At 41.2% G+C, this 21,988-nt stretch overlaps 1 protein-coding gene across 5 annotated transcripts in view; it reads left to right on the top strand.

Annotated features, from left to right (window-relative positions):
* LOC310735409 (adhesion G protein-coupled receptor D2) overlaps positions 1-21,988 on the top strand; it is a 60,999-nt gene that overhangs the window by 30,693 nt on the left and 8,318 nt on the right. For 2 of the 5 annotated variants that reach the window (XM_083558140.1, XM_083558142.1), the window contains exons 21-24: positions 1,383-1,424; positions 5,321-5,374; positions 7,068-7,224; positions 18,341-18,432. In XM_083558140.1, coding sequence (XP_083414266.1) covers positions 1,383-1,424; positions 5,321-5,374; positions 7,068-7,224; positions 18,341-18,432 — 345 coding nt within the window. Of the gene's footprint in view, positions 1-1,382; positions 1,425-5,320; positions 5,375-7,067; positions 7,225-10,413; positions 10,621-18,340; positions 18,433-21,988 lie in introns of those variants that run through there. The other 3 variants (XM_083558141.1, XM_083558143.1, XM_083558144.1) reach the window with 3 other exon arrangements.

Raw genomic sequence — 21,988 nt, forward strand, 5'->3', positions numbered from 1 at the left:
GGGGCCCTGGTGCGGCGTGTTGAGGAGTAAAGAGGAAGTGTTTTTTTAAAGCGTGTCAACTTATGGATCAAATACCAATAAATAAATAAATTATTAATGCAGTATAATTGTTGATAACTACCACAACAATCTACAATTTCTGCCTCTGATTATCATTTGGATGATAAACATGAGAACAATAATAAATTATGAGAATGATTGGGATGATGATGAGTTGAAGATGATTTTGATTCTGATTATATTTCAATAATAATAATAATATGAAGAAAAAGAATAAGAATCATATTAAAGTGAATGCAGATGATAATTAACAGCAAAAAACAACATTAGTAATAATAAACCAAAAAAAAAAAAAAAAACAGCTTTCAGCTGTTATCAAATATCAAAGCTTCCTATTGTTTTTATTTTATATATTTGAATTCAGGACTTGTGCGCATCCCTGACACTTGAAAGATACAGTGCGGGTCGACCCGTGACTTAGGCAAAAAAAAGAAATGAATAAAAAAAGCGAGTTGGCATTCGGATCATTCGGATCAGGCCTCCATCAAATTGTCAATGCGTGATAGACTGAGGTCTAAGTTGTGGCAAATTGGATTTTACAAACTCTCGCTTGATTGATGGCTGGGTGTCATAAACGTGGAGCAGCCTTTTGGGTGGTAAGCAAAATATTGCTCCTCGTTTTGTACATTCAGTGTATACATTTATCGCCCGATTTTTTTCTTCTTCTCCCCCCCACAACCGCACTCAGATCCGTCCCTTGACAGTCGGCCCTTTATGGCATGGTTGAGAGCAGGAGCATTTTGTAGGAGAAGAAGAAAATAAAACGCATTATAACCTTATAAGTACAATACTGGAGATAAAATAAACAAAAAAAAAAAAAAAAAAAAAAAAAAACGCCACTCATTGTCCACCGAAGGGCATCTTCGTCATGCTTTTCTCCCATCTTCCGTAATCTTACGCTGGCGCTTTCTCTGTGGACCTTTTTCTTCCATTTATCTTTCGTGCTGATTGTTCTTTACTTAGCGTGCTGTCTTCTGCGCTGTCTGGTGTAGAGTGGACACTTCAGCACAACACTCTAACTCTAAGCGTTCTAACGCACGAGCTCCGAGAGAAAAATCCTTGGGTTGACATTTATATATATATATATATATATATATATATATATATATATATATATATATATATATATATATATATATATATATAAACACACACATACACGTATATGTATATATACGAAAATAAAATGTAATATAAATGCATACATGGTGAATGCACTGGATTTTGTAAACATTAATAAAACAATTGAAAAAAAAAAAAATGCTTTTTTTCCAATATTTTTTAATATTTTATGTCCCCCCCCCCCCCCCTTTTTTTTGCAGGGTCTCTTTATCTTTCTGATATATGGCGTGTACAACACAGAGGTGAGTCTGCAGTGTGTCTCAAGGCTGACTGAGTGAGTGAGAGAAATGACAAGTTTCTGATGCCTCCCCACCAATGGGATATGGGTTTTTTCCCCCTCTTTTCACCCCCCACACACACCCCCAAACCCATGGGCGTCCGACTGCCCTTCATGCTTGGCCTAACTTATATGCATCCGGGTCTGCCGTTAAGCACTGACACGCCGAGTAAAAGAGCGAGTCATTCCTCAAGCACATTGGCCAATATTTCACTGCCTCTTTAAGTTTTTAAACTCACAGCCCTCCATTTAACATCCTGACATTAGGACTCTTCCCAGGCTCGCTCCGTCTTCTCCGCAGGTTCAGGGTGAAAACGGAGCGTATGAATATATGCAGGACGGCCCGCGACACGATCGCTCGGTATTACCGTAAAACGCGCCTATTAACATTTAGATGTCAGGGGAAAGGGAAAAGAGTTCGATTTAATGGATGACGCCTATTTTGGATTAATGCAGGGAATTTGGTGTCCAGGTTATAGATCTTGTTTTATATTCCTATGCACATATACATACATATATACATACATACACACATATATATATATACACACACACACATACACATATACAAAACACATACACATATACAAAAATATATATATATATTATATATATATATATATATATTTTTTTTTTTACACAAAGTTTTATGTTCTATATAACAATTTTCTTTTTTTTCTTCTTCCTTTTCTTATGATGATCATGATAACAATAATGATGATTGATGATCGTCATGAGAATGATTGATAATGGCGATGAGGATGTTAACGATAATATAGTAGTAATAATAACATTAATAATGATGATGATGATGGTGATCATGATGATGCTGATAAAGTGATCATGATGATGATCATGATGGTAATGACGTTATTATGATGATGGTGATCATGAAGATGATCATGAGGATTGTGAGGTGATGGTGATAAGGTGATCATGATGGTGATGAGGTGATCGTAATAAGGATAATTGATTAGGAAAGAATGATGGTGATTGATGATTAGGAAGATTATGATACCAATAATAATGATGATTCAGATGATGGTGAGGATGAGGTTTAGGCTTATTTTGGATTAGCATTTTTATTGATTTTTAATAAATTGTTCTGTCAATTGGAACGAAAGCATAAATGAATGAAATTTTTTTTTACATAATGCAGCGAATATGGTGCCCAGGTTATAGATCATGTTTTATATTTCTATACACAAACATTCTATATATAATTTTTTTTTTTTACACCCAGTTTAACATTCTGTATAACATTTTCTTCTTCTTCTAATCTAATTATTATTATTATTATTATTATTATACTCCGTACACTAAAAAAGGCCGTCACTCAATTTGCATAGCTTTGTAAGCATGAGCAAGGTCACAGCCCTCCGCCATATACCCTCCCACCCTCCACCACCTCCACCAGCTGTACCCTGGCACACGGCGAACATTTTTAACCTTTTGTCCTCCTTCCCTCGCACCTTTTCACTCGCCATAAAAGCAGGGCAAGGAGGTGACCCTGAGTCAGAGTTCTGTTTTTGCCACGGTGGAATCTCTCTCTTTCAATCTCTCTCTCGCTCTCTTTCTCTACACCACAGCTGAATAAATCTTCACCACATTCTTGCTTAAGTGGCTTTTTTTAGTGCTTCTGAATCTATTTTCCAACTACTGCCTTTCCTTGACCCTGGGGTCTTCACAATTTGTGAGCAACCTACGATTGCTTTATGCATTTTTTTTTGTTTGTTTGTTTGTTTTCTTTAAAAGAGGGTTTTGTAATATGTAAAACATATGAATCTTTTATATTCCTTCCCCCCTCCTGCTTGCACTATTATTATAATTATTATTATTAATATTATCATCATCCTCCTTATTATACATTATCCAAAAGTGGAAAAATAGACGATAAAGATTCACCTGTGCACATGAAAAAATAAATAAATAAATGAATAAAAATGAGTGGATAAGAATTTTTTTTTTATTAAATTAATTATTATTATTATTAATTTTTTTTACAGACTGCATCTTCTATTATTAGTTATTCAGGGAAATCTTCGAATTAATGGTCCGATGAAATCTGTTTTCTCCTCGGGCTGTTATTTCCGTAATAGAGCAACTCTGTGTTGAACAGATACTTCAACTAATAATTTAACATGCGACCTGGAACCACCCTTTGATTTATTAGATCCAATGAACATTTAATGAGTTACAATTTTTTATTTTTTTTGTATTTTAAACAGACCAGATGTGCCAGTCTCATCCAATACAGAGAAAGCATCTGAATCTGACACATTACCCGTTGTAAAGCGGCGCTCTGTTCTCTTCATTAGCCCTGTCACTATGTACGATGGTGTCTTTGCAAAACACGCGCCTGTGTGTATATCCAAGTGGCAGCGTCATTTATGATGGCGACAGGCCCTAATAAGCTATAATGTATTTTCAGCAAGGAGGAGGGGTTGGGCCTTGGACTAGTGGCAGTCACTCTGGATTTATTCCGTGGTTCAGAAGGAAGGGGTGTATATATACGGTCGTGAATATTCTTTGCTTTCTATTAGAGCTTTAGCATTAGAATATACACTCAGGGTTTCTGCAGGGTCTTAAAAAGTGTAAATTTTTTAAATCATAATTTTAGCCCTTAAAAAAAAGTCTTTAGTTCGCTGTTCTGGGACTCGTTTTAAACAGGTCTTCATTTTCCGATGTCCACGTAACGCTGCCTCTAACACTCAGTGAAACGCATTCGCAGCACTTTAGAACGTCTTTGTTTCTACGTTTCCGTGGTCGTTGTAAATCTTCCATTCGCTAGCCAAAAAATAGTTCACTGTATAAATTCGACTTCAGAAACCCTGACACTATATGGACATTTTTTGGGACACCCATCTTTTCCAGCCATACAGTATGTGGTGCTTTCGAATTGTCATTACAAATTCAAATGCATGCGATCGTATATAGAACGTCTTTGGACGCACCAGTGTTAAATTTGTACTAGGAGACCTGAACCTGTTCCGTTGCAGCTCCATGAAAATATGCGGTGGAGTGAAAGATTTTGGAGTGGCCTGCTTGGGAGCTCCGACCTCAACAATATTGAGCACCTTGGGGACGAATTGGAACGCTGACTGCACTTCACCTCACACTGACTTAGTAGTACTGGGTTACTGATCAGAAGGTCGGGGGGTTAAACTACGTCCCACTATGTCCAAGCTGCCAAGGCTCTTAAACCCCTCTGCTTCTGATCCTGGTCTCTGACCCTAGCTGCCTAACAAGCTGGGATGGGTAAAGCCAGTATTTCATTGTGCTGTAATGCCTCTGTGGCAAGTAAGAGCATCTTCTACTTCACTTTCGAAGGTCTTTTGGAGTCCATGCCTCACTGGGTCAGAGCTGTTTTGTTTTAGGGGACATCTAAATAATAATAGGCAGGTGGTTCTAAAGTCATGGCTGATTTTTGTGCCTATGATGAGTTCTTCAGATACCCCATTTTAGTACGCAATGCCCGACCTGTAGCGCTCCATAGATCTCGCTCTCTCTCACTTTTCTTTCCTCTTCCTGAACAAATGCAATCGTTTCTGCTTCTCTCCTGCAGCACTTCATTTCTGTGGCATCCGCTGTGAGGCAACAGATGATGGCACAGATCGCTCTTCTAACTGCAGCACCACCACGTGTCACTTTCACCTCCCATTACCCGTGACAAACAGGAACGTTTGCGCCCCGTAACACATACCGTACCACACACAGGGGCTTTTGACGCGATCGCTCGTGCGCTCGGTTTCCTATATTTCATACATTCTCGTATGTTGCATTGATTTGCACTGTTTACAGATCAGATACAGTGGGCCGGCCGTCTTTTTCGATTGAACACGTTTCATTTTTCTTTCGCAGATACGCAGCACAGTCAACAGGATGAAGGAACGGAGGAAAGCCCAGAACTTTTCAGTAAGCGATTGTACAATTTCCAATCACGTTGGAAACAAACGTGTACAGTTGTAGAATTATTTGTAGAATATAAAGAAATGAGGTACATTCTATTTTTAAAAAAATCAATAAAATCTTCATTTTATTTAATTGTAGTTGATTGTTTTAAAAAGAAAAAAAAAAGAAAAAGAAAATACATGGCTTTTACAATTCAGTGTATTTTATTGTATGTATTTATTATTTATTTTATAAATTAATTTTTTACAACTCCCCTTTGGTCTCGTTCCCCATTGCACTCCGACCACCTCAGTCCCAGGGAATGTCATCCGGCAACCCAGGGTTACAAGTTTTCTAATCCCACACAAGCTTGTCCCTTGATATTAAACTGTCACCTCAGTATTTATACGCGATGCTGCTGTTCGTTGGAGATCACTTAGCTCTTGCAGTTTAAAAGTACTTAATAGCCACACCTACCCCCTCCCCCCAGCCACCCCCATCCGTCCTCCTAACCTCTGTGCTCCTCACAAACACACACGAATACACAATACACTCGCGCTTTATGTCCACTCCCGGCAAGTCGTCCCTTTATGAATGATCACATTAACTCTTCTCCAAGCTAGTCATGGTTTATAGCCTCCTGCAGTTCGTCCCTCTCGGCCTGGGCGCGCCACCTGGTCACTGCGAGGCAAATGAGACAATTTCTAAAAGGTAGATTGATTTTAGAATACACCCACACACACGAACACATCCTTCCTTATTTTTCTTTGACCCCAGCTTGACAGATCTGACACCATTAAGTCTGACGCTAGTAAAAGATTGTCTGGTGCCCCAAACGCCAGTGCCAGGGAGCAGCTGATATATATCGTAGCACTGCGTATTAGCAAAGAGACCCTTTTGCCCTCTCTGGGCAATTTAGCAGTTGCCTAAGTCCACAGGAGTGGAGCTGTATGCCATGAGTGCTGTGTTGCTAGATAAATCTGAGGGGGGGGGGGGGGGGGGTGCTTTCTCTAGCAGGGCACATTTTGCACACCACTGTAGCATATGCTAGAGAGGAGAACGGGATATGGAGATAAGTAGTCATCTCAGTTTCGATTGATTTCTACATTTCTACGGTGGCCATGTGCGTGATTACGACTCTAATCAATGTAAAGCGCGTCAACATGTCTATTCCGAATGTTTCCGAAGTGACCAGCGGCGTTAACGCACTTAATTCCGCACGTCCCCTGACCCGAATGACCTCCCACTTGTACACACTGTGGCAGATTGCTCGGAGGTATAAAGCTGTCAGTTGTGCCGGCCGAATAAAAAACGAGCCCTCTTTCAATACTTGCAGGGCCTGGGGTCCGTGACAGGCCTGAAATATAGATATAAATTGGAAGCAGATTAGTTTTTTGATCCTAATTCAAGTTTTGACACGACACAGGATAAAAACGAGGCCGATTATCCGCCGCATATGTGCGCTCAAAGAAAAGAAAAGAAAAGGAAAAAAAAAAAAAAAAAAAAAAAGCAAGAAAGAAAAAGACCGGCGGGTTTCCGGGGTGTGGATGTAAAAAAACAAAAAATCTAATGAAAGTTTAACGAGTTTTAGAGACTAAACAAAAATAGCAAAAATATATCTAAAACAAAAAGCAGCATGTATTTGGGGTTTATTTACTCAATCGAGACAGTGTTCGGCCTGATGCTCTAATGCTATACGATCTTCGTTTCTTCCCAGAACTGTAGCAGCTCCAGACCATCCAGCTCCACAACTAACTCTCAGCGTGGCAGCTCCCCAGTGCCGGGCGATTTGGGTTGGCACGATAGCGGTGCCGATCAGCCGGGAAGCTTCTCCATGTCCAGCGAATGTGGTAGTCTGAGCTACAACGGCGAGAGTAAGTGACCCAACTTTGGTTTATTTACTGTGCCAGCGTTTGGAATGCTTTCTGTGTGTGTGTGTGTGGTTGAGAAAGTGGATATGTAAAAAGAGAAATCTGTGCTGCATTAGAAGTCGAGGAAAGAACTGTGAGCGGTGGGAAGCTTGAACTTCAGAATGACAGCTCTGTTTTCGGCCATAACATTCTCCAGACCCGGCAGACTGCAGAGCTCCGTTTGCCTTTTCTGACCTCAACATTATTGGGTTGCATCACAGTAATTGGCAAGGGGCTGCATGCCAGTCCGATTCTTCTGGAAAGAAGAGAACGGGCGAGATTTCTTACAGCTGCGAAGAACAACATCATTAATTTGCACGGAATATGCACGTCTTTTTTTTTTTTTTTTTAGTTTACGAAGTGAACACGGGGTCCTAGATTGTTTAGTCATTTCAAACGTGGCGTAATGGATAAGGAGCATTATTTCTCAGCACATTTGTACATTTCCCAAGTAATAATCGTAACTCTGTTATAATTGTCTAACATTAGGGCACATAGCGTTGTGCGATTTAAAATAATATGATGTTCATGCATGTCCCTTGAACAGGTAAACCCATACATATTTAAATTATACCCTTTTTTTTTTCTTCCTGGAAACCCTCCAATCCCATGCTGAGCTCTGCAGAAGATATGAAAAGCTGTAAGAAAAAGCACAGAGTTCCTGTACGTGTGTAAGATGTGTCTCTGTATTGCAAACCATGGCGCATGTAGCATCCTTATGTCGTTTCTTTTCTGTTCGCAAGGTCAAGTATCGCTTTGCGCAAGCGTGGACAAGAAAGGCGAGGCATTTAAGAGTCCCCCACACACACAAACTCCCCCCCCCCCACCCCCCTTCGCTTCATACCTTCAAAAAGATCTCCGCTGGCTGAGCACCAACCCGCTGTACGGGATATTATTGTGTACTGGAGAGATCACATGGAGCGATGGAAAGGACAAGTGCCTGTTGAGTTGTGAAAAGTAATGAGTTTGGGTACAACACTAAAAAACCTACGATTGAAAAGAGATTTCTTTTTAATTTTTATTTCCTGCCGCACGTTCCCACCATTAATTGTAGCATATATGCTTTATTTTGTCGATTGAAGGTCAAAGGTAATCATTCTAACGTAGCAGGCTTATGCACCGGGCTTGGCAGTACTTATTTTCTTTTGTCACTGTGAATCGATGTAGCCTCTTTTATATCTTGCATTATTTTCAAATCCCCTTTAAGAGGGAGAGATTATTCTGTTTTTCTGCAAGGGAGGAAAAAAAACGTGTATAAATATATATATTTTATGTTTAGAGTCATTGCTGTAGACAGACGTCATGTTTTTAATGGATACATGCCATGTTAAAGGTGGGAGGTCACTATCAAACTGAAACCAGCTGTGACGCGAGGAGACAGATTTTCCATATGACAATAACGAGGCTAAAAATAATCCGCTACAAACCCGACGTTCGAAATTTAACAGCTCGAATGAGTCTTTTGAAAGCAAACGGGTACACCGCCATATGTCTATTATATTCCACTAACCACATGATCAATAAATAATAAAATATTACTGTATTGATTTTATTGTACTGTAAATATGACGATCAATAATTTATACCAAAATTTTAATGCAAAACATTATTAATAGCATTACAATAAATTAATAATCATAAAATAAGTAAATTGAACTAGTATTTTTAAAATATTTTTCTTTTATTACTAACAATAATAATAATAATAATAATAACTTAAATATAAACAAAATTCAATTATTATTATTATTAATAAATGAGTATTATTTGTATTATTAAATTATTTATTGTACTGTGACTCAAATTATAAACTTACGTTTTTTTGTTTGTTAAAAATAAATCCAGTATTCATAATAAATGCACAAATTTCATTGATTATTTACTCGTACAGTTTGAATGATTCATTTAGTTTAACTGACGTGAACTGTACAGATAATACAGATGAACAATTTCATTCATTTGTAGCAGGCTATTTTTTTGGTTTGAATTTTATCATTATAATTCAAGTTAATTGGAGAAGATTTTCTTGGAGAGAATTTTATTTTTAATATTTTTTCAGCAACAAGGGTTTCTCTTGCTGTACCATAGCAGCAGCAGTAGTAAATCAATTATGCAGCAAAAAAAAAAAAAAAGGGAAACTTTTTTTAACAACCGAAAACACAATGAAATTTTATAATAAACAACATTTGTAATTTATTAATAATTTAAAATAATTATAATTAATAAATTACTCAAACGTATTCTTTAAATGAAAAATTGTAAGTTATACGGCGTCACAATGAATGCACAGGCGTTAGAAAAAGTAGCCCTCACCCTATACTGTATATATCGCTATAATCGTATAGAATCAAATTTGTCATAATATGAAGTGTAGGTAATAATACCAGTAAAAACAAGAGAGGGCTTACAGGGTGCACACACATTCTGCATTTTTTGCACCAAATAAAATGTCACAAATTGAATCAATCTACGTTTCTCCTTAGATTGTTTCTAAGTGTAAGGGCTGACCTTGGCAGTGGGTGGTAAAAAAAAAAAAAAAAAAAAAAAAACTTTAAAGAAGCTGAATGTTTGGTAAAAAAAAAGAAAAAAAAGTGCGTCTCCAAATAAAGTTGTGTAGCTGGCGAGCGCAGTATCTGACTATTTGATTGGAGCTTATTCTTGTAAATACCAAAATAAACAGCAAGCACAGTGCGCAGTCACCCGAGCCGCTGTTTACATTCCTGTCCTGTAACTCGCGCGCCCCGCCGATGTTCTCTCTGCATTTCACACGTTTCTCCCCGAGAAATCAAACACGACTATGAGGACGTTTTCCGAATGTCATATTTCTCCTTAAAGTTCGTAATGCGAGAACTATTTTTTCGGTGGTACGTATGATAACAGGAAGAGCGATGGATGGCGGCTCTGTGTAGTCGCCCATCCGTTAGAGAATGTATTTATTTATGAAGCACTGTATTTATTCAGTCTGATTGCCAGTAGCACGTTTTCTTCCATCGAAGGATACAACAGTGCCACCTGGCATCTCCAGCATTACAGCTGCTTTGTCTGTTGGTGAATGTCCCACCCTGTGAATAGACAAATGTCAGGCTCGAGTGACGAAATGTCCAAGTTAACTTATCTTCTGTAAGGCGGTGGCTATTCTCTCTCTCTCTCTAGCTTTCTCCATAATTGTTGACAGATGTCAGCCTGGAAGGACTGCACTCGCTTCTCGTGTGCTCATGTGTATTTATATTCGAGATGAAATGTTCACAAGATTCGGGCCTGAAATCTGCTCAGGCAGAAGCAAGGAGTGTGGCCAACATCGAGAGGCTTTGGGAGTTAACAATCTGAGGCATCTGATTAGTAAATTTGGACAAGAATGATGTCTTTAAAGTGGATTGTTTTTATGTGGAAACACACAACTATACGTTTCTACGGCTCCCAAGTGGAGCAACAGCAAAGCCTTCAAGTATCAAGAGATTGTAAACTAGGGGTCAACCGATTTTTTTTATGGCAGCCGATACCGATATTTAGAAATCAGGGAATCCTGAAACCAGGAAATCAGGGAATAAGCGATATATGACTCCGATTTTTTTTTTTTTAGCTGATACAAAAAAATTGTTCAAATGTAACATTTATTCAACAACACAAGCCTCTTCGATTTAATGCACTTGTTACCAGGTTTTGGTACCCGAGCCAACCATGGAGGCTGAACTACAGCCGGTTGAAGGCTCGTGAGCAAGACAGTTCCACAAAGTTACTCACATTCTCTCTCCAATTAAATATATGAAGCGAGATCATGAACGAAGGATGAGAACTTCAATTCCGGGACATACCATGCTGACTGTCCGCCTTCCTGCAATGTCGTATGGTTTTTCCGGCGTGTCCTCAAATCGGATGCCGTCTGTTTTTCGGTCAATTCTGCATGTCGGAAATCCGATCGGCTATTCAACTTAGCGAATGAGCACACGAGAAAAGAAAAAAAAAAAAACCCGAACATGACAAAACGCGAACAAAAACGGAATAAAGAAGGACCGCACAGACACTTGTTGCCATTCTTGCTCTTTGCATCTTTGCAGACGTGATTGAAAAACGTGTGTTAAATTTGCTCGCTTTATATATTCACAGTTCTAGCGCTTCCGGTATACCTGCGTGCATTCCGAATACCGACTACTGCCCCCTGCTGATATGGAAGAGTTCAGTTCTATAGCGCTTTTCACAATGGGCATTGTCTCAAAGCAGCTTTACAGAACCTAAAAGGGAATGATGTGTGTTTATCCCTGATGAGCAGCCTGGGGCGTCTGTGGAAAGGAAAAAACTCCTTTGAGAGGAACCAGACTCAAAAGGGGGAACCCATCCTCATTTGGGTGATATCAAGAGTGTGAAGTCTTAAAATACAATACAAAACACTGGAGATTGAAAACATCCATGAGTACTGGAGTGCGTGATTTATGAGTAACGTCCTTATACAGTCAGTTGACGTTGCAGAACCAGGAGCTACTGAGCAACTCATAAAATAGATCCAACACCAACTCCTCCATGCCATAGCCTTTAAACTTTCGAAGAGGTCCAACGTCTAAGAGTTCTGTTGTCTCATGCAAGTGCAGAACATACAGTACACGGTTTGGTGTGTCAGATGTGATGGCTAATAATCGGACTGATTTAAGGCACGATCTGCCAGATTAATAGGCCAACCTCTATTATAAACCCAGCAGTGTGATTCGATGCTTGTACACGACCAGGAATCCAAAGAGAACAGAATTCTCCCTCCTGTCACTCAGGAAAGGCCAGATAGGGCTTTCCAAGGAATATGTTACACTGCCATTAAAAGTTCAGTTCGGAGCAGCATTTGGATTCTTGAGCCAACAATATAGGAATTAACAATAGACATTTACACAAGCACCTTTACACAAAACCAGATATACAGTTCAAATATATACATTTAATAAGCAGTGACAAAGAAACAACACATTGGGAGGCTTTGAGGGGACCCAGACCCCCGGTCATAATCTGGTGACACCGAAATCACTTCCCTCGTAGAACTAATTGCGTTAACTTATCGTCTCATTCTAAAGGTATAATTGGTTCAGCGGAGGAGATTCGAGTACAAATGCCTTCAACAACGCCTGGGCTCAGTACCAAATCCGGCTATGAAAGTCTATGCGAGGTATGACCTCATCCATAACACAGTGTAACCATATTCCGGCCTCTGCAGGGCCTCGGTGCTCCGAATTATGAATGGTTGATGAGGGGGGGTCTGGCAGGTTGAAGAAGGTGGTCTTCTTTTGAGGGTGGGGGTTGTGGGCTAAAAAACCAATGGCGCATCGAGACACTTGTCACCCAACATGGCGGCCATAGATCAGCCCAGGTGCTGGCGCAGGGAGCGGCTGAGGGGTGACAGGGGAATAACATCCCTTTCTCTTCAATCGACAGGGCCCATAACTCCTGCATCCCGAGGGACAGATTGAGAAAGGCAATAGCCAGAGGCTGTGAAGCAGGGATGCTTAGGAGAATTGAAAGTTAAAGAAGCAGTGGCGTTTTTCTTTTTCTTTTTTTTTTTTACTCCTGTCCTCCTTTCTTAATTTTTTTTTTATTCTTCTCATCATTTCATAAGGAGACCTTGTTTTTGAAAATGTCCCGAAATCCAGCACTAACGGAATTTGACATGGGAAATGTGAATTGAAGTCTATTGACATTTTTTTTTCTTGGTGGTGGTTTGTACAAAGGGCAGAGAGTAAAACATGCCGGACCGCCGTGCCGGAAGAAAAAAAAAACAACCCCAGGCCGCCGCTCAGCCTCCGTACTCATCTCCCATCCCTGAGAGGACAGCTTTTATAGACTGATCAATTTCCCACCGGCTTATTGAATGTCTTTTAAATGGCTTTTTTATTTTCAATTATAACCCGCCATCTCTTAGCTGCGGCACCGAGCCAACGTTTACACTGCGGGATAATTTAAAACCCTACTTTAGAATATTACGCATTTGCGCCGTCCGAATTTACAACCCCACCCCGTGCTATTGTAACAACCATAAAATTCCCCCCCCCCAACCCCCACATGAATTGCTGCGTTAAACTCGGAAGAGTGCATCAATTAAACGTAGACAAAAAAAAAAACTGTTACACCAGTTAGTACGTTTGTTATGGGATGTTTAATAATCGCTCGCAAAACAGTCCTACACACAGATTTTGTGATTGGTGGCCATCATCAACAGGAACGGAAGTAAAATTTCATTGCGCATGGAGATTTATCGGTTATTAAATCGAACTTCAGACGTCGTCCGGCCGATGAAGGCAAACAAAGGGGCGCACCGGTGGGAAAATTGCCTCCTAAAAAGTTTGTTGGAAGCGTTTCAGCGGTTCCTACTGATCCGACTGTTCCGACTACACGGCGTTTCCTCCTTACGCTGGACTATCAAAGCAACCTGAAGGTGAAAGAAGTGTTCACTGGAGCTCATTGGAAAGTAGATGTGACAGTAAATTTTTCAAGCACCAACACCCCCACCCCTCTTTCTCTCTTTCTGTCTCTCCCTCTTTCTTCCTTGCTCTCCTGCCCGAGATCTTGTTATAGCAGTCAGGATGAGACGGAGGTCAGGGCAGCATGCCGCCATGCCTGTTGATGATTGAGGAAAAGAGAAGTAAATTCATTCTGCTCCCGGCACTTTGTCAAGTGCCAGTAGCTTACCGTTGAGAGCCAGTCACCCATCACCGTGTTACGGTCTCAAAGGTCAGCCGTCGCCCATAAATCAGCGAGGGCGTCGCAGCACAGCTCGGCAACGAGCCAAATAATGAAGAAAAAAAAAAAGAAACGCAGCGAAGCTCAGCGCGGGAATCGGGGCGACACTTTTTAATTTTTTTATCGAGACCTCCTAAAAATATTCCCTCAAAAAAAAAAACGTTTTATCCTAACCGTTTACATTGTCCGTCGGAACAAGGAACGTCCTTCGTAGCGAACGTCCCCCATCGCAGGATCGAGTTTTTTTATCGAAGCGACAATGCTTTTGATTAGTCACAACGATCCTCCTTCGAGTATTAATTAAAACAGCAGCAGATGTGCAGGTGCGGGGAAATCATTAGAAAGATGTCGGCGCGTGGACACGTATTTTTTTTTTCCCCTTTCAGCATCCAACATCCAGACACGGCAAATAGGACGCCTGAGAGGGAACAACCTTACAACTTCCTACTCTGAAAAAAACAACAAACAAACAAAAAAACAACAAGAGCAACAAAGCATGGTTAAAAAAAAAAAAAAAGCCACCAGGTGTGTTTCCATGTGTGCCAGATTCTCTGAAAATGGTCTTTTCAATGGAGGTCTGCTTTTGGCTTTGGTTTTTAATCGTACAATTTTTGTTGCGGCTGCCAGTGAAGGTGCGGGTTGCGGGAACGACGGCCGCGTTTCACCGTTTGTTTGTTTTTTCCGCAAGATTTCAAAAGACGCTGGTTCGAAAAAAAAAAAACAATAAACAACCAGCCAATGATTCTCTAGGCAACATGTTTCTTGTTTTTTATAATTGTTGATTATCAAAACCATGTCATAAAATTATCGGTATCTCGTGCGGCCATGTGTTAACATTTTGGAAGAGAAGAAGGGAGCTAGGGGTTGGAAAGCAGATCCAGTTGTTGAGCTGCTGCTTTCAATATTCTCTCCTATTAGACCGTGATTATCCTGCAGCGTCTGGCTTGTCTCAGTGTGAGAATGAGCGAGGGCAGGCCAAGAAACATGGCCACGTTCTTCTTTTTTTTTTTTCCTTTTTTCCAAAAAGTAAAAACTTCCTGACCCAAGTTTGGTTTTAACTTTTTCTTTTTGCATCCAGGAAAAAGAACATAGCACAGTTCCTTGGATTAGAGTAGACATTTCTTTCTTTCTTTTTCAAATTACTTTGATGCTTGACACAATCAAGAGCTATCGAGCTGTCATGCGTATCATTTGAAACGTTTTTATTTGTTGTACATAGTTTCATAGTCTAAATGTATAATCTCAGGCTTCTGGTTTGTCTTTGAGACCTGCAAACCTTTGACTCCTTGAATCCACTTTAAAATCCACTTTGGACATCATCTCTTCCCTTTCAAGCATTCTTCATGTAGGTAAAAATAGACTCCGGTTCCACCTCAACAACCTAAAGAACCATGAAGGTACTTTAAAGAACTTTGAGGATGTATTTGAGACTGTAAATAATATCAAAAGTCTACTACAATGGCTCAGGACCACACGATGCATCAATGCACACCTCAATAATGAATGGACATTCGGTGCTGAAGATGAGGACGGGTTCCCTTTTGAAGGCTGATTCCTTTCAAGGTTTCTTCGCCATTCAAGGACTCACGCATTTTGGGATCGAATGAAACGAAGTGATATAAGGTTTCGAGAGCTCTGTTTACAAGAAAGTACGTTAGTACTTTATTTATGTTTACACACCATCACCAGTCCTCTTGGACAGCAACACTGTAGGCCCAGCGCTGGATCTTCTCGATCCTTTGAGCAGGATCTTCATCGTCGGGAGGAGGGCGAAGCCCTAAATCTGCCTAGTTGGGTGGGTGCGGATGCGAGATCACATTGCACGTTGGCGAGCGGTTTCGGGGGGTTGAGCTCTCCGAAGGTCTTCCTGGTCTCAGTGATGTTTTTGCGATATTGAAGCGCGCATGCCACCCAAAACCCCTCGAACGACTCGTTGTAGCTCCGCCCTATGTCAAACGTCTCCAGGGGTAGATTTGGCCAGTATTGCCAATATGATGACATTTCTTTTTTTTTTTGCACGCATTTATCCATGCCTGCTTTCTTCACTATATGTTTTCAGTAATCTTTCATAATTTCAAAACAAATGTGACGAATGTAAAAAGAAAAAAAAGATGCACGAGATACGTCCGCTTTCTGAGCTGCACAGTGTAATCTGTAGATAAAAGTGCAGTAATCAATGCAAATGATATGATTTGAAGCAGATCCACTGAGGTTTACATGAGGGTTTTTTTATGCATAAATTTACACACACACACACACACACACACACACACACACACACACACACACACACACACACACACACAAACACACACACACACACACACACACACACACACACACACACACACACACACACACACACACACACACTCGGGAGCTTGAATAGGATTAAAAAAAATAGTTTTATGTGATTTTCATGAATACCAAATTTCTTTTGTTGTAAATTTTGTTGATTATCCAAAGTAATAAATGAAAAAGTCCAACAAAAAGTCCAATTATATATATATATATATATATATATATATATATATAAACAAAAGTATTGGGACACCTGGTTTCCTGTTTCCACAACATTTTCCACAGCTCCTCGAAGATACACTTTAATTGGTTTGGGAGACATGGAGGTCTGACCTACAACGCCTTTGCCATGAATTGGAACGCTGACTGCACCACCAGGCCTGAGTACCTGATTTTACCAACACTCCTGTGGCTGAATGACCACAAATCTCCACAAGCGCGCTCCAACATCTAGTGGAACATGATGAAAAATGGAGTTATTATAAGAGCAAGTGTGGGATGGGATAGTCAGAAAGCCCATAATCAGGTGTCCACAAACTTTTGTTCACACACTATATATATATATTTGATGTTTTCCTTATCAAGCCTTGAGTTTTGATTTCATAATTTTCACAGATCTCATGTTAAATCAGACTTCAATCCAAGCATATGTACGAGTCCAAGAATCTGACGATTGATCCGGACAATTCTTTATTTTTCAAAAGTATAAAATAGGAATGTTTCTCAAGGCAACCCAAGTTTATAGAACAGCGTAATTAGTGCAGATCCATTCAATCCACACCAGTGTGCATGAAGACGAAGAAACAGAGCTCAGTGTTACCATCAAAAATTACTCAGACTAACCTTGAGCATTGGTGGAACCCAGAAGCGAGCGTCATCAACGCCAAGAGTATCGGTCACTCTGACTCGGCTGAATCTGCCAAGAAGACTGAAAACGAGTCGAATTCAGCCTGAACCCGAAAGCCTCTGTTGTTCTTAACTCGAGCTGACATCTGACCAGCGTGGACTGTACGTCTCACTTAGCCACAATATACGTTCCTGGGAGCCCTTGGTCATATGATAGATTTATGTGAACGGGACTCAGCAGCAGGGAAATAACAGAGAGAGGTCTGTAGTATTAGCGAAACCTTTCTGAAAAAGCTAAACACACATACGCTATCTAAAAAAGAAAACACACAGTCATGAATCGCTCGTCGTTTTCTATTACCACAGTTCATTATCATCATTAACAATTAACATTAACATTCGTGAACGTCAACAGTTTACATTTTTCAAACCATTTCAAATAAAAATGCCTGCTTGGTTAAATAATATATACAATACTATTTTTATTTATAAAAATAAAACATAAAAAGAAAAAATTGAGTCCCCATGTGCTGTAATAATAACCTCCACTCTTCTGGGAAGATGTTTCAGATTTTGGAGTGAAGATTTGTGCCCATTCAGCCACAAGGTCTTAAGTAAAGTCAGGTAGGTCTGGTGAGGAGACTCCACAGTCATCATTCCAGTTCATTTAAATAGGGTTGAGGTCCGAGCTCTATAGCAGGCCACTGTAGATCTTCCACATTCTTCAACCTGTGTTCATGGAGCTGGCTTTGTGCGCTTTAAAGCATTGTTCTCCTAGGATCTCTAAGTTTGTGGTTACAGTTTGGGGAAGCCCATATGGCTGGAAATGTGAGGTTTTCACAATAATTCTGTCCATACAATGTATCTGAAGGCTCATAATGACTCAGTAATGTAGGATCCTTCCTGCAGCCTGTGGTCAGAAGTGCCATGATTGAAGACACACAGTCGCTTCCTCACAGCACCAAAATGCGATACTCTGGTCTGTGCAGAGTTTTATTTTAGTGTGTGTTTGTCTGGGTTTCCTCTGAGCTCCATCCTACCTCCAGAAAACATGCCACTAGGTGGATCAGGAACACTGAATCGCCCCACACATTGTATTATCATCATAGTTTCCGATCATGAAAACATAACAGCACAAGCTTTTCGCCGTTTTCACGTTATTACGACATCCGACGTCAGCTGTCTCACCGACTCATCATGTGACCTTGTCCCACTCCCACAGGGCATTTCTCCATCCCTTGTGTCCGTGACAGCCTGAAAGAAGATCTCAGCTGTCTGGCTTGTGGCACTCACACCACTCACACGACTAGGCAGGTAAGCCTTTACCGTCCCGCTTCGAACATGAAGCTGTATCTTTTCAGCAGTCAAATACTTCATACGTTCTTTCAGGAATAGCGCCCAGACAGTCGATTCCGGTTTGAGCCAGTTCTGTTATTGAAAAGAATGCACTCAGTTCTATTCATTAAAAAAAGGGATATCTAGGGCAGTGGCCCTCTGGTGGCAAGCAAACGAAAAATCTTTTTTTTACTTCATCCAGGTTTAAATGGAGCCACAACGAGTTTGTTATCCCAGACTCTATTATTCATGTTGACTTGCAATCAAAATTCAGTGACTAGTAGTAAAAGTATACACTTTTAACTTCACTCAAGGGTATTACTAGTGGTATTGAATCAATCTGAGCTCGAGGAACTTCACTCCATGAACAAGGTCGCAGTAGTCCAGAGGGAGCACTGACAGGGCGAAGAAACCTGATCGGGGGTCCAGGGGTCGTAACGATACTCGCCGGGGCACGACAGAACGAACGAACGATCTGCACAAATCGCAAAAAATTGTAGCGATCCCCAGACGCACGATCGCTGATCGTTCTCAGCTGTGCCAAAACAGTCCCGCGAACGGCACCAGGCATGTCCTGCAATGTTTGCTGTTTTCATCCTCGTGCTGAAATTTTGACATATTGATTCCATTTGACGCAGAGTACCTCATACATTCATATAATTTGGGCCTTCTGTGTCCTTCAGCCTTTCATTTTTTTTTCCCCCACTTTCGAATCCACCCATCGAATATAAAAGACAAACAAATACACGCATGGAAAATCATTTCTGGATCGCTGACGTGTATTAGTAACACGTAAGAATCAAATTGCGACCACGAGGAAGAGCTGCAGAGACCCGGACGACACGCTTGCCTTGCGATTCTCGTCATTTTTTGAGAGACGAGACTTTGAACGAGATCTCTCGCAGCCCAGGCCTGGACTCTGTGTGGACTTTCACCAGCGAGCCAGGGTGTGTCAGTCACCAAGGGAGTAGTGAGCTTCCTGTTTTGGCAGTGTGCGGTTACATATCCTGACAAGGGACCCGCTGTCAGCCACAGGACCTCTCTCTCTCTCTCTCTCTCTCTCTCTCTCTCTCTCTCTCTCTCTCTCTCTCTCTCTCTCTCTCTTGCTTACACACACACACACAACATAGAGATCTCCCGATTCGCACGCACGTTACTCTACACGTTTCGTTCACACCTGCTCACGTTCCCCGACACACGAGAGGTCTTCTCTTATTTTTTTGTTTTTAGACCAGGGGAAGAGACTTCTCTCTAATTATGTGCGATAACCCGAGAACGTACGGCATGCAAACAACAAATTTTTTTTGCGTTTTATAAGGACAAAAAGCAGCAAACCCGATTGCAGCGAAATGCTTTGAAGTGGTGCCCATGTTATTGTTATCGCCGGTCTCCCATTCAAACCGATTCTCATCAAAGCAGCTGTGCTTTCTTTTGTTCTGGAGACGCAGCCGGTCGTCTGAGGCCGGTCGTTAATGTGCCATCGGGGCGTCTCACATCCTCGTTAGACGCGGCCCGCCACTGATGTTATTTCCTGCGACTTGGGGGCCGTCACTGACAGGACACTTGCTCCTACTAATCTTTCAGCGAGGGGAGGAAGAGAACGGCGAGCGACTTGTGTCACGGCTGCCGCAGGCACCTGAATCACAGCACAGGAAGAATCCCAGAACACCAGCACCAGCTTCTGAGCTTTTCATATTTATCACAACATCTCTGGCCAAAAGTTTGTGGACAACTGACCATCCTATCCCAATCTACCTTCAGTCTTTATTTGCTCCTGTAATAACCTTCATTCTTCTGGGAAGATGTTCCACTAAAGATCTTTAACTCAAGATCTTCCACATCTTCCACCCTGTGTAAAGCATAGCCTCATGCAGCTGGCTTTATGCCCAGGAGCGTGGTTATGCACAGGTTTGGGTCTCCTAGTTCAAGTGCTTCAAAAAGATATCTAACTATCCAACTTTGTGGTCTGGGAAGAACTACATATGTGTGGAGAAGTTCAAAGTCCAAATACCTTTGTCCTTATAGTGAATAACACGTTCACCCTACCTCCTTCTTGTGAGAGCTTCACCATTCAGAGCTCTGTTAGTCGCTCATCCATTATAAACAACACCGGTGTAGGTCACCGTGCCCTGGCCGCCCGCACGCGTGTTTTGTGAATGGCTCTGAAATATGCAAGAGATAAAAAAGCCAGGAAGGAAACACTCATCCTGGTGAGTGAGCATTGATTAATCATTCATGCAGAACCCCTATATAGAGCTGTTCCTCCGCCCTGATTCCGCCCACACCCCCCCTCTAACACCACCACCCCCCTTTTCGAACCATCGTGCGTGTGTGACGGACATTTCCGCCCCGTGGCGTGGGCGGATTGGTGAGCAACACCCCACTAGAGAGGAAGCGACCATCGGAGCACAACAGGAAAGGAGAAAAGGAAAACAAGCTGACATCTTTTCACTCATGAAATCACTTCCTACAGGCCGTGCATTGACCTCCGGCTCAGTGTTTTAAAGCGGGCGACCCTCTGAGAGATCAGGAGTTCAGGAATCCTTCTGATTTTTCGATAAACGAGTCTCGAAATGAGATATGGTCTTTATCTTAAAATGATATCACTATTTTTTTGTGTGCAAGACGAACAAACGCATCGTATATGAAACACTGATGTATTTTAGAGTACATGTTGAGCAGATCCTTTCTGTTACTCGATTATCAGTATATTGGCAACATGTTCATGTTCAGCAGGTCTACAGCTGTATAAAAAAAAATGGAGCACTTCCTTCCTGCAAGCATTTTCCTGTTTACCTCCAGTGCGGGTCAGGAGCTCGAGATAAATCCATTAGATCTGCAGGACACCAACCTGGATGTGACCTCTCGGTTGTTACGCATACCATGAGGCAAAGTCAGCATGTGCAGAAGAGTGTGACATGACAAAGCTGACACGGGATTGTGTGACAGTCGTCACCTCACTCATTCTTTTTCTCTCTCTGTCAGTATTAGTGTATTATATTATGGCTGCCGCAATTACGAACAGCGACAAAACGAAGTCTCTCCAGCCTGTTTTTTTTCCATGAAACCTCGACTATAAAGCTCTTGACATTTAGTCCATATCACTTCACATGCTTTTCATTTGAGATATTTCTTCATTAAAGTGCTGCTTTGTGCCCATTTTCGTTCTCGTGATCTCCGTTACCTTCGTGCACGAAAGAGCTTAATGATAACATTCAGCCGTAACAATTGACTTTTTTTTTTTTTCTTCATCACAAAGAGCTGGATCTCGATCTCGCTCAGTGATATAAATGTACCGGGTTGGACCCCCTTTTGCCTTCAGAACTGCCTTAATCCTTCGTGGCATAGATTCAACAAGGTACTGGAAACATTCCCCAGAGATTTTGGTCCATATTGACATTATAGCATTATGCGGTTGCTGCAGATTTGTCGGCTGCACATCCATGATGCGAATCTCCCGTTCCACCACATCCCAAAAGTGCTCTATTGGATTGAGATCTGTTGACTGTGGAGGCCATTTGAGTACAGTGAACTC

Source organism: Silurus aristotelis (assembly GCF_946808225.1).
Source record: "Silurus aristotelis genome assembly, chromosome: 13".
Lineage (NCBI taxonomy): Eukaryota > Metazoa > Chordata > Actinopteri > Siluriformes > Siluridae > Silurus > Silurus aristotelis.